At 34.9% G+C, this 12586-nt stretch overlaps 2 protein-coding genes across 3 annotated transcripts; one reads left to right on the top strand and one right to left on the bottom strand.

Annotated features, from left to right (window-relative positions):
- The first annotated feature begins 1261 nt into the window (after window positions 1–1261).
- Window positions 1262–5544, top strand: LOC112785038 (probable protein arginine N-methyltransferase 3). Of its 2 annotated transcripts, none has more exons than XM_025828443.3 (7): window positions 1262–1667; window positions 2116–2655; window positions 2787–2884; window positions 3302–3380; window positions 3497–3757; window positions 3854–4021; window positions 4718–5544. In XM_025828443.3, exons 1-7 carry the CDS (start codon window positions 1362–1364, stop codon window positions 5177–5179), a joined length of 1914 nt encoding a protein of 637 aa, XP_025684228.1. In that variant the 5' UTR covers window positions 1262–1361; the 3' UTR covers window positions 5180–5544. The 2 variants fall into 2 exon arrangements, with proteins under 2 accessions (XP_025684228.1, XP_072085515.1); XM_072229414.1 differs by lacking the exon at window positions 4718–5544 and adding an exon at window positions 4323–4532.
- Window positions 5545–6106: 562 nt separating this feature from the next.
- LOC112785084 (putative disease resistance RPP13-like protein 1) lies at window positions 6107–10689 on the bottom strand. The gene is made up of 2 exons (XM_025828495.3): window positions 6872–10689; window positions 6107–6425 (listed from the first exon to the last, which is right to left on the bottom strand). Exon 1 carries the CDS (start codon window positions 10480–10482, stop codon window positions 6892–6894), a length of 3591 nt encoding a protein of 1196 aa, XP_025684280.1. The 5' UTR covers window positions 10483–10689; the 3' UTR covers window positions 6107–6425; window positions 6872–6891.
- Between the last annotated feature and the right edge of the window lie 1897 nt (window positions 10690–12586).

The following is a 12586-nucleotide window of genomic DNA, read 5'->3' as shown; positions in this document are numbered from 1 at the left end:
GAAGTGAGAGAATGATTAGTTGTTCATTTTACAAATCTTGCTTTAGAGGATTCAAATTCCCTTCTTGGATATCATGGGATTTTTTTTATAGGATAACAGTCAAATAAACAATTTGGTGTGTTAAATGGCGCTTTTTAATTTGATTATGGAGGCAAAGCTGGTGCTGGACTTGAATATGGGGAGGAGTGGTGCTTAACATTGGTGTGGTGTCAGGCACAACTCGGACCCAACGATTTCTTGAACTTAATTCAAAAAGCAAATTAACAGAGAAAACGGACCATCCGATTTCATGTAAATCGTCAAAAAAAATTTTGATTAGAGAAATCGCAGGGTCTGATTTATTTTATGTGAATTTCAGATCCTCTCTCCATGCAAAATGGACCCTCCGATTTGCTTTCAAAAACTTAAAAACAAAGAACTCGGAGGGTCCGATTTCTTAACACCAAATCTGAGCAAAAAACTGTCCCACAAATTGGTGTAGCACCTCCATCATCCATAACCCAGCACAACATCTTCACCTCTTCCATAACCAAAAAAATCAACCGTTAAATGGTAACAATTTTTATTAGTCTTTGTATTGTTTTGGATTTATTTATTTATTTTTAAGGTCTACCCAAAATCAACTATACAACCAGAAATGAACAAATTATAGACAAAGCAAAACGGTGGTGGTAGTGGTGTTGATGCTGGAGGTAATAGTGTGGTGGAGTTGGGAATGTAGTACACATATTTTCTCAAGGATATAATTATAAAATTTGGAGATCAAATTGAGTATGTTAAATTTAAGATACTAAAATTAATTATGGTTCAAATTGAGCAAAGTAATTAAAGATTATGTTTGAGTTAATAATGTATTTAAGTAACTAATAAAAAGAGCTTTCCAAATTAAAAAAAAATATATATTGAGGAATTTTAATTTTTAAAGTAAGAAATTCCAATTTCCTTCAATATAGAGGAAATTCTTACAAAATATTTTAAAAGTATAACTAAGGTAACTATCTTGTCCAACTAAAATATTTTATAAAAAAAAATAATTTTTATACAGTATAAAAATATTTTATACAAACGTATATTGTCAAAAGTAATTAATTTTTGAACCTACTTTTTTAAAAGTCATTTAAATATATAAATTTAGTTAAAAAATTGTGTAAATTTTTACACTATTAATTCATTAAAATTAATAATTTTATTTTTTGTTAAAAATATTTTATTCCAAAATATTCCAAACAATTTTATTTCTAGTCTAGTGTATAGAGTAGAGTATTACTGTTACAGTTCAGTTTATACCCCATAATGTGTAGTCGCCGCTTTTTCATAATCGATTTTTAGGGTTTTAAGGGTTTAAGCTTTTTACAACACTCATGGCTTCCAACGGTAAGCATCACGAACAAGAAGAAGAGCTTTTCAAACGAATCGAAGACGAAGAAGAAGAAGAAGATTATGAAGAAGAAGAAGACGGCGAAGAAGGATGGGACGACTGGGAAGGAGACGACGGTGATCCACAATCGGAATTGCTCTGCCTCTTCTGTGATTCTCGCTACGCTTCTTGCGATTCCCTTTTTGCACATTGCGCTTCCATTCACCACTTCGATTTCCATGCCACTCGAAAAGCTCTTACCTTGGATTTCTATTCCTCCTTCAAGCTTATTAACTATATCCGCTCTCAGGTTACTTTCCTTTTTCTCTTTTTAGATGTTAATCTAAGGTTCTGTGTAAAAATGGCGTCAAAGTAAGAAAATATTAACTGAACTCAATTTATGAATTCCATCTATCCAATCATTGAATAACATTATATTATCTTGATAATAAAAAATTTAGAAGATTCGAACAGCAATAGATATGTAATTTATGTAATTTAATTGATCTATGAAGTGAAATGTTTCATCAGTGGTTGCATAGCATTTGTGAAATTGGTAATTTATATAAATTTATTTGTCATAAGTATGACAAGACTTACACTTGGTGTAAGTGGATCCCCACCGAAATATTTTGTGTATCTGTTTGAATGTTCCTTTAAGTTTGGATTTTGAGGTTCAGAGCATGGAGTTTCAATAAATTTACTTCTACATTTTGCTAAATTTTGGTTTCTTTTGTTTTTTTTTTTTTTTTAACCAGGTGGCAGATAACAAATGTTGGAGCTGTGGATCGACATGTCAGTCCAACCAAGACTTGCTGAATCATCTGCATGATGCAATTGACTTAAGTGATATAAAGATTAAGTGGGATGACGATAGATATTTAAAACCTTTTATGCAAGATGATTCACTGTTGTACAGTTTTGTTGATTATGAAGATGGGGAAGATGAGCAAATTCCACCAATGGATGAAGATCTTATGATGGATTTGAAGAACTCTATAGACTCTCTTGATTTGAAAAATGTGGTAGTTACTGATGGTGTACATGATACGAGTAGCAGCCAGAAGGTTGCTTCTGTTCCTAATGATCATTTGAACCAGGCTAGTTCTTCAGACAAGGAACTTGTTAATGGCAAGAACTCTAGAGCATATGTGCCTTCAATTGATGAGGCTAGAGAAGAAGGGCTCTTGTTGGCCAAATCTCAAAATCACTTTGAAAAGCAGATTAAGATGGTTAATGAAAGTTATTTTGGGTCTTATAGCTCATACGGCATCCACCGTGAGATGTTAAGTGATAAGGTATGAATTGTATTTGCATTTATTTGCTTCAGGTTTAAGAAAATCCTTGTGTTTCTTTAGAAAATCCATCGTGAGATGTTTCACTCTACTGTTATCATCATTTTATAGATGTCCTAGCTTTCTTTATGTAGGTGAGAATGGATGCTTATGGCCAAGCAATTTTGAAAAATCCCTCTCTCCTAAATGGTGCTGTGGTTATGGATGTAGGTTGTGGAACTGGCATCCTGAGGTGAGAAATATCGATTATAGGCAAACAATATCTACTCTTTAGTCATTGAACGCGGCATAATTTTTATCCAAAAGAAAAATAAAAAATGGAATGCTGAATTATTTTATTCAATTTTCAAACTAACAATACAAACTGCTGGGGTAATTAATCTTTCATATTATTTATGTCTGTAATGATATTACATATTTCTTTCTATTGTACAAGATTTCATACTTAATGTGTCCTGCTAGGTTACTGGGTGGACTGCTTTTGTTTGCACATATTTGGTGGCATTACAATGCCCAGGGTGATTATCTGGTTGATATTCCTAATGCTAGTGTGATAATATAAATTATGCTTTGGGGTCTATGTGTTTGTATACCTTATTTGATAACTCAATCATTTTTTTGTGACATATTCTACTTGTATATTCTTCAGCCTATTTGCAGCTCAAGCAGGGGCATCACGGGTCATAGCAGTTGAGGCTAGTACCAAGATGGCAGCAGTAGCATCTCAGGTATGCATTTTCTGTACATTACTTCTCACATATCTCCATAACTATGCATTTAGTGCTATAATCAATATCTTGTTGGTTTTTTCACCTTCAATATATTTTTTTAAAAAAAAATTAAGGTTGCAAAAGACAACGGTCTCTTGCTGGATAAAAGCCAGTGTGGTGTGAATGGCCATCAAAAGGGAGTGGTAGAAGTGATTCATGGTATGGTTGAAGAAATTGACAAAAATGTTGGAATTAAACCTCACAGTGTTGATATATTGTTAAGTGAATGGATGGGATATTGCCTGCTATACGAATCCATGCTTGATTCTGTGCTCTATGCACGCGACCGGTGGTTGAAGACTGGAGGTGCCATTCTTCCTGACACAGCAACTATTGTGAGTTTCACCCGTCACTCATCACTATATTTTATTTAGGGGTTATCTATTATCAGTCAATGTATTAACAATTAGTTATTCCAATTTCCCTTTCAGTTTGTCGCAGGATTCGGAAAAGGTGGCACAAGTCTTCCATTTTGGGAAAACGTGTGTGAATTTGACATGTCTTTCATTGGGAAGGAACTTGTCAAAGATGCTGCCCAAATTCCTATAGTCGATGTTGTGGACTCTCAAGATTTAGTTACCACTTCTGCGGTTCTTCAGGTTGGTGCTTTGCTTTGCTGCTTTTGCATATGTGGTTGTTTAATGAGACATAACATTGTTGAATTCTTTACTTCTTTCGTTTTATTTAGGTGTATTTATATAATTTTTCAATCACCTTATGGATCTTGCTAGTTTATCATCTATGATTTGTTTCAACTAATTTTCTTTAGCGTAATACCAAGTTCAACTTTTATGAATTGCATGTATTTGTAACAACATAAAAGAATCACTGTTTGGTATCCTTATGGTGATTTCTTCTCGATGGTAATGGTCAAAAGCCTTCTATTATTTTATTTAATAGGAAATATTACTTGGGTCTTTTGGAAAGCAAAATCCTCTACACAAGTTTTCCTCTTTAAGCCCATTTCTGACCGTGCCAGCTTCTGTAAAGAATGCCAAATTTACTTTAGGTAACTATATACATGCATATTTTCAAGTTAAAAACAGGATTCTAAAGCTATTAGTTGCATTTCCAGATATGTTGCATATCTTTTAATCATCCTCTGTAAATGTATAATCATTGCGTGTGCTATTTAACCACATTACATCCTAGCATTTCAGTCTTGTTATTTCTGTCTAGATTTAGATAAATCATAATGTCTCTAGGAGGAAAGGTATAGTTTTACAGGGCATATTCTTTAGTAAGTTCCCGGTCTATAATTGATTATTGAAGTACACTCTTGTTTCTTTGTCCAGACCTTTGATTTGGCAACCATGAAGCCTAATGATGTTAATTTCACTGCAACTGCTACTTTGGAACCAAAATCAAGAGTTTTGGAATATGGAGAAATGCGTGTAGATTCTGAAACATGCTGCCGGTGTTATGGAGTTGTATTGTGGTTTGAAACCAGATTTACAAGCAGATTCTGCCGTGAAGCGCCAACTGTGTTATCAACATCTCCTTACACACCAAAAACACATTGGTCACAAACAATCTTAACCTTTAAGGAACCCATTGAGATTGGATTTCAGAAAGGAAACAATGGTGATCTGGCAGCAATCGGCACTGAGGACTTTCCTGCTGCAAAGGTTGATGTGCGTGTCAGCATTGTACGTTCCACAGAGCATCGCAGTATTGATATTTCATTAGAAGTTGTCGGTGTTAGTCCTGATGGCCGGAGACGCAGTTGGCCGGCTCAATTTTTTTCTTTGCAGTAGAGTTCATACGCCACAATAGCAAAGATCTTCATACTGGCATCTTGTTGGCAGCCAGTTACAAAAATGTTTTAGAATGTTGTAACCCTTTTCATAGGTTTCCATTTTTGTCGAGGAAATAGGTCCTTTTCTTAATTATTTTTCTTTGAAAGGAAGACCGGCGCCAGGTCCTGCTACGTTAATTGGTAAAATTTTGAATCGTGATAAAATATAAAAAAGACTAGAATATAGACTGGGTACTAGTTTCTTAGCTGCTGTATGATAGTTGAGAGAACAAAAATATGAATAGAGCCAAAAATGTGTTTTGAGATAGACATAAAGGCAAGATAGTCTATTTTAAAATACTATTGTTGCACATATTTGTGTCAGAATTATCCTTGTATGTTCTCAATTTTGTTTTTAATTTAAACGTTAGGAGTATTTTTAAAGAAAATCACAAACATTAGAAATAAGAAGCATACTTTACTCCTTATGTTATGTGTGAGTACTACTTTGATTTAAGGGTGATTATTAATTAGACTCTTGGCTTTTCACTTGACCAACTTTATCATTGGAACAATCATATTCATGCAAGGTTAACGAGCATTTATACCAATGACCTCGAAAAGTTGCAAACATGATTCAAGATTTATAGATGTGTTATTTACAAATTTGGTTCCTGTTAAGTGAGAAAGTGAGGAATTAATTATCCGTGGATTGGTAACTCTTATTGTGAATTTGGTTTCGCTAAATAGAAGTTACTAATCCAAGGCCGATTAATTCCCATTTTCTCACTTCACAAACTAACTCAATTCAAGAGGATCTTTTCCGGCTTTTCTGTTCATTCTCTTGAATACACACATGCATACACGAAGTTTGGCAATAATAGAATTGAATGAAAGAATTCATAGCAGAATCTTGGTTTTCATTAGCACTGTCTATTTGGAAAGCTTTAAAAGTAACTTTTTTGACCTTTTGACTTATGAAAAGTAGTAATATTAATGTCTGGTACAATTTTCAAAATCAAATTGCAACTTTCTAAGAAGCTATTTAGGAGCTTATAGAGAAGTTAAAAAAAAATGACTTCTCTCATAATACTATTATTTTTTATCACATTTCTATAAAATAAGTACTTTTAGAACTAAAAATCCAAACACAAAATAACTTATTTACAAGCCTTATGAATTAACTTGCTGTTGCCAATTACTAAGTTGTGCAGATCATGAAGTATTTATGTTGAATTGCAGTGTATAAATTCTGTGAACACCACCTGAATAAAAGCAAAATGAACATTTTAGTAGGGGTCCAGGCAAATACTGTTGACTGAAAAGAGCAAAGTATCAAAATTATCCATGAAAGACAAAAAATCATACTTGGAAAGGAAAAATATCACAAAAGATCATACCACTAACAAAATTAACCACTTTTTTAGGTAGATTTATCAAACAAAGAAGTCTTTACTCTTTAGGTACACTAGGTGAATTTTAGTTCTATGATTAATTTGGTTGAATTGAGTCTTGGAGAAATAGTTGAATTATCTCCATGTGACTTCAAGATCATGGAGTCAAGTTGTGGAATCAGCCATTGATGCTTACATTACACTCTTTAGGTGCGGCCAGTTATTCCCATGGCTAGTTTGGTTAATGACATGATCTTTCGTCGGTAATTGTTATACTTCAGTTTGAGTAAAAAGTATGAAGAAAGCAAGATACTCACATGGGAATTGGGATCAGTATCTACAAATCATGCTGCTCATCCACTTCAATGTATTGGTCACAGATCCAAATGCCATGGTTGCCAGAAATGTTGGGCTTGTTCTCTCTCTGCCACTGCTCTTTCAGTAAAGGACACTTCCAAATATCAAGATCAACTGCAGATAAAGGCAATGTTCCTCCTTCTCCTAGTGACTCAAGCTTACAACAATCAAGGATCTGAATTTTCTTGAGAGAAGTGAGGTTTTGAAGCCCTTTCATATCCAAAGTTTTAAGGTTTGATAAACCTTGAATCTCCAGTTGTGTTAGTGTGGAAGGAAGCAAACCTTCCTCTGGAAAGGACTCAACATCTTCACATTTTCCCTCAACTGAAAAGTGCTCGAGCGAGGCCAAGCACGACATATTCCAGTCCAGCCGGCGAGCAAAGAGGTTGTCACAATCTCTAATCTTGAATGACTTCAAATTAATTGGCAAACCTCCATTTGGAAGTGACTTGATTTCTGGACAACTCCAAACTTGGAGTTCCTTTAAACTTGGGAGAAGAGTATGCATTTGTTTAGGAAGTGAACTTAACTTGCTGCAGTAGCGAACTTTCAAAGAAGCAAGGTTGGGTGTAGGCAATCCTGCATGAGGAAAGTTCACAAAGTTGTGACATCTCCATATGCACAATGAATTTAGAGATGCTAGAAGCTCGAGTGTTCCCTCCGTCTGTGGCGCTGAAGTAGTTAGAGATTCTAGATTTTCACACCCCCAGATTACCAAGGACTTAAGATAGGGGAAGAAATCTAGTGGGAAAGACTTCAGAGAGTGGCAGCTATTGTATATCTCTAATGATTCAAGTGATTCCCGGCACCCCATTAGTTCTTCTAGGATTTCTACTTTCCAACAGTTATCAACATGTAATGATCGCATAGCCGGAGCTCTTGGGAGTGAAGTTGAAATCTGATTACAGTATCTCATGGTAAGATTTGTAAGAGAAGGAAGAAAAGTAGGCAAATCACCAGATAGTTGTGGACATTCCTCCAAATGAAGCTCTCTGAGACAAGGGAAAACTTTGCAGCCTTCACTTTCACCTGCATGAATCCATTTCTCCCACGCCGGCATGCCATAAAATGTTAGAATTTCAAGAGAAGGAAAATGTTGATTCCCTGTGCAACCACTGACTCCATAAAATTCAGGTCCAATGCTAACTAGCTCCTTAAACTTTGAAATATGTAGTTCTTTAAGATATGGAAGCTGTCCAAGTGATGGCAATATGTGGCAATATTTACAATGATTAAGTGACAGAGAAACTAGGTGGAAGAATGAAGGATCTCCCAACCAAGTTGGAAACTGAGTACCTGTGTAGTGCACAATTTCAAGGGCTTCCAAATTTGTATTCGGCTGCAGCTTTTCGAGTATGTTCTTTTCATGCTGGGAATTTTCTGTATCAGCAGACCTTCCCCAATCAAAAGTCAACTTATCAAGATTCCTCTTGTCCTTCAAACTTGCTTTCATTGCATCTTTAGGATCAACCACATTCTTTATGTTTTGAATCATCAAAGAACCTCTTAGATGTGATAGTTCGCCTAATTCACCAATCGAGGAAGCAGATTCCTTGCTCACGAAGAAATTGCTCAACTTTTGCAGGCTTTTTAGTTTACTCATGTGCAATGGCATCCGTTCTAGCCGAGAAAACGAGATGTCAAGGTATCTTAAATTGACTAGACAATGCATATTCCTTGGCAATTCTGTGAGATGAGGACATCTTGCAGCCTTGAGTGTTTGTAAGTTGTATAAAGTACAGATGGAACCAGGCAACTTCTTTATTTGAGTTTGTGACACATCCAAGTATCTCAGATGTCTGAGTTTGGCAATGAAATGGAGCAATTCGTTAAGACTACCACGCGCACCAACCAAAGATAACACTCGCAAGCGCCTTAGCTTCATAAACAGATCCTTTGGCACCTTGTTGAAAAGGCATATTGGTGGATCCACCAAGCTTAATTGCAAAAAAGTGTGTAGACCACTTGCCTTTTGGAAAGCATCAAAGTTTATAGATGGATACCTATTTGCAATAATTTGTGACAAGTGACGAGTCCTTTCCCCGGCATCTTCATCCAAGTTGTTTTCCAATCTGATGCAGAATTTTCCAGATACGTATTTAGCAAGGTCATTGATAAGATCATGCATCACAAAGAGTGATCCATTATGTCTTGATTGTTGGAAAAATGACCTTGCTACCAATTCATGAAAGTACTCATCTCCAACTTCTTCAAGTCTTCTGTTTCTTTTTGGTTCTTTCAGTAGATTCTCTGCCATCCATAACAATATCAACTCCTCTCTGTCGAATTCGTACCCTTTAGGAAAGATTGAGCAGTAAGCAAAACATCGCTTTAAATGTGAAGGGAGATAATAATAACTCAATCTCAAAGCTGGAAGAATATTGCTCTTTCTATCTGACAACTCCCATATCTCATTCTTCAATATGTTGTCCCATTCTTTCACATCTGTTTTAGAGCGCAATAGACCTCCTAATGTTTTCGCAGCCAGAGGCAACCCCTTACACTTCTTAGCAATGCTTTTACCAATTCCTTCCAAGATTTTATAGGTATCAGAGCTTCTATAATCAAACGCATGCTTTGCGAACAACATCCAACAATCTTCATCTGATAAATATCCCAAGTGATATGATGGAATGGTTTGCATGATTGATGCTACTCGCTCGCTTCTTGTAGTCACAATGATCTTACTCCCATGAGCACCATATTGAAGAAGACTTCTCAACATGTCCCAATCATCATAGTTTTCATTCCACATATCATCCAAAACGAACAAATACTTCTTCCCTTTCAACCTCCTCTTCAGTTCAACTTGAAGCGAATCTAGATCTCTAATAGCATGATTGCACATGGTGAGAATCTCCAAAAGTGTTTCAGTAATCTTGAATATGTCAAAATCCTCAGAAACACAGACCCAAGCTCTGAGATCAAAGTGTTCCTTCACTCTAACATCATTGTAAACAAGTTGAGCCAAGGTTGTTTTTCCAATTCCGGCCATGCCAACAATAGGAACCACTCCTATCTTGTTATCACCATTTTCAACATCAAATAGTAGCTTGATCATGAACTCCTTATCATCATCTCTTCCATATACATTAGACCCTTCAACTATAGATGTTGTGGGAGTCTTCTGTGGGATCTTGACTCCTATATCCCCAGTTAGACCGAGGAAATCTTTCTGCTTCGCGATAAATTCTAACTTCTCAATGATCTCCTCCATTTTTTCTTCAACTTCATTCTCAAATGAGCTCCAAGAATTAAAGTCAAAGTTGCATACCTCAGCAGCACCATATTTAGATCTTGTGTATATCTCATCCAACAAATCATCAGCTTCATATGCAGCATCTTTAAGCTCATCTAGCCATTCTTTCACTGCTGGATTTGTAATCTGCTTTCCCTCTGCATCATCAAGAACTCCATGAACTGACAGCAAAATCAGCTTCAACTTCTTCAGCAACCTGTTGTTCATTTTCTTCCCCTTCAAGAAGCTGAGTACTTCAGGGGAAGCTATTCTTTCAAGCAGTACATTAAACACAGCTCCTAGAAAAGCTCCACCAACGAGTTCCAAAACCATGGTGTCTCAAGTATGCTCAAAAGTCAAATAAGATTGGAGGAAAAGTTTTGCTGCCTGTAATGGTGAATTGTGAACAAAATGGACCAATATTCGTTTACTCTAACCTGTTTACTATTACAAGATTTAATAATACAATAATTGATGGGAAGCAATGAAGCACGGATATTTCGTTGAGTTGTCGTGTTTACATGTCAATACATTATGGACATCACCAATCGTTGACACTCCCTTGATATATATTCTTAAAATGAGTTTAGTACTAATATGAAATTATGTTTTCTTGATTATTAACACAAAAATTATCTAAAGTGCTTTATGTAATTAAAAAGAGACAATTACAGTATTAAAAGTTCTTTGTTGTCATGTAATATCAACATATTATATGACGCCTAACAAAAATTTAAAATTAGTATGTTCGTATTGTATCGTATTCTGTATCCGTATCCATGTCCATATTGAGAAAAGAAGCATTTACGATGCTTTAACACATGTTGGGGGCATGTTAGGTGGTATAGACATGTTTTGGAGAAGGGCAATATTCACATACAGAATGAATATATACGTAGAATACAGAGAGTGTTGGTATATTCGATAATGAAATTACATTTTATTTAATAAAAATAATGGAACCAATACAACTGATTTTATTCTGACTCTCCTGTATTTCATGCAAATTTTATTATGTATGAGAATAAGCACCTTTAGAAAAAGCACTTTAGTGGAACGGATCAGATAGAGCACAATTCTATTGCTAGAGAACTTTTTATTTGTTCTAAGACTATTGGTAGAGAACTTCTAAATAATTGAAACTGCTTTGACATAAACCCGACCGGTTGAGGATTATCCACCACAGATCTTAGTTTTATTTAAGAGTCTGCCGCTGGCCAATGGGTTGCTGCATGTACAAAGTGAGATTTGAATTCTTAACACTTGTTTAAACGGACGAGTGAACTGACTACTTAGCCAACCCAAGTTGGTTGGTTTATTTATGTATTTAATCCATCCAACTTAATGGGATAATTGCTTGTCTTGTGCGGGTATCAAATACTCCAACAATGCTTGGGAGCATTATAGTGAGGCCCAAGATGAGGAAAAATGATGTGATTTTATTTATGAATTATGAAGACTTGACCAAGGATAAGCATTCAAAGAAAAAGAAAGATTATATTTTTTAGGACAGACAGAAAGTTCAAAGAAAGAACAAGTATCTTTCTTTACCATTCTTCATTTGATGGTGCCATCAAAGCAAACGCGTTGCAGCAATAATGCAAAATAGTTTAACCTTGGTGACTTTTCTGAAGAGTTAGCAGCCGATTCAAGTATAAATGAAACTTCTAAAATATTGGTGGAGAAACTGAGAGAAAAATAGTTGAACTATAGTTTAGTAGTTTTCTATCGAATCCTGTGTTTCAGTTTGAGATCCACCGCTTGAAGTGGGGCGGTAAGAAACACCAAGACATATTCCTTCTGCCCTCTGAACTCAAATATTTATTTATTTTAAAAATTTTACTGTCGAAAAATAAGTATTATTAAACCACTTTTCCATTAATAATCCTATTAAATAATAAAAGAGTATTTATAATAATTAAGTTGTTGATCATATTGACTCTCGTCCATTTTCTTCGCCACTAAACCTTGTCTTGATACAATTTACTGCTGGATTTGAAAGATATCTAACTGATACCAAGTTTTCATGTGCAAAAGATACTTTTAGTAATGCATGCTATTTTATGTGGAAAAAATATCCACTAATATATTATATAAAGTTGACATAGACAGGAAATTCAATTATATTGATAAAGAAAGTTAAAATTTTCTTATTACAATTATATTCTATCTCAATTAGGTTCATTTTGAGTATGAAATTATTATTGCACATTTTAAATCAATTTCAATCAGTTTATTAATTATTTGGTGAGCCAAATTTAAGTCTTAAAAATAGACTCAATTATCAAGCAAATTAAGCTTGAGCTATGCCAAACTTAAACTCTGACTTAGCTCCTCTCCTTTTAGAGGAGCTAAATTCAGTTTATTATATGTAGTTATCTCTTTGTTTTCTTTACATATATAAAATAAGACTAGATATCAGCAAGAGAAATAATAA

The sequence above is a fragment of the Arachis hypogaea genome, chromosome 20 (genome assembly GCF_003086295.3).
Source record: "Arachis hypogaea cultivar Tifrunner chromosome 20, arahy.Tifrunner.gnm2.J5K5, whole genome shotgun sequence".
Classification (NCBI taxonomy): Eukaryota; Viridiplantae; Streptophyta; class Magnoliopsida; order Fabales; family Fabaceae; genus Arachis; species Arachis hypogaea.
Note: the sequence above shows the minus strand (reverse complement) of the source record. Positions and strands in the feature narration are given on the sequence as shown.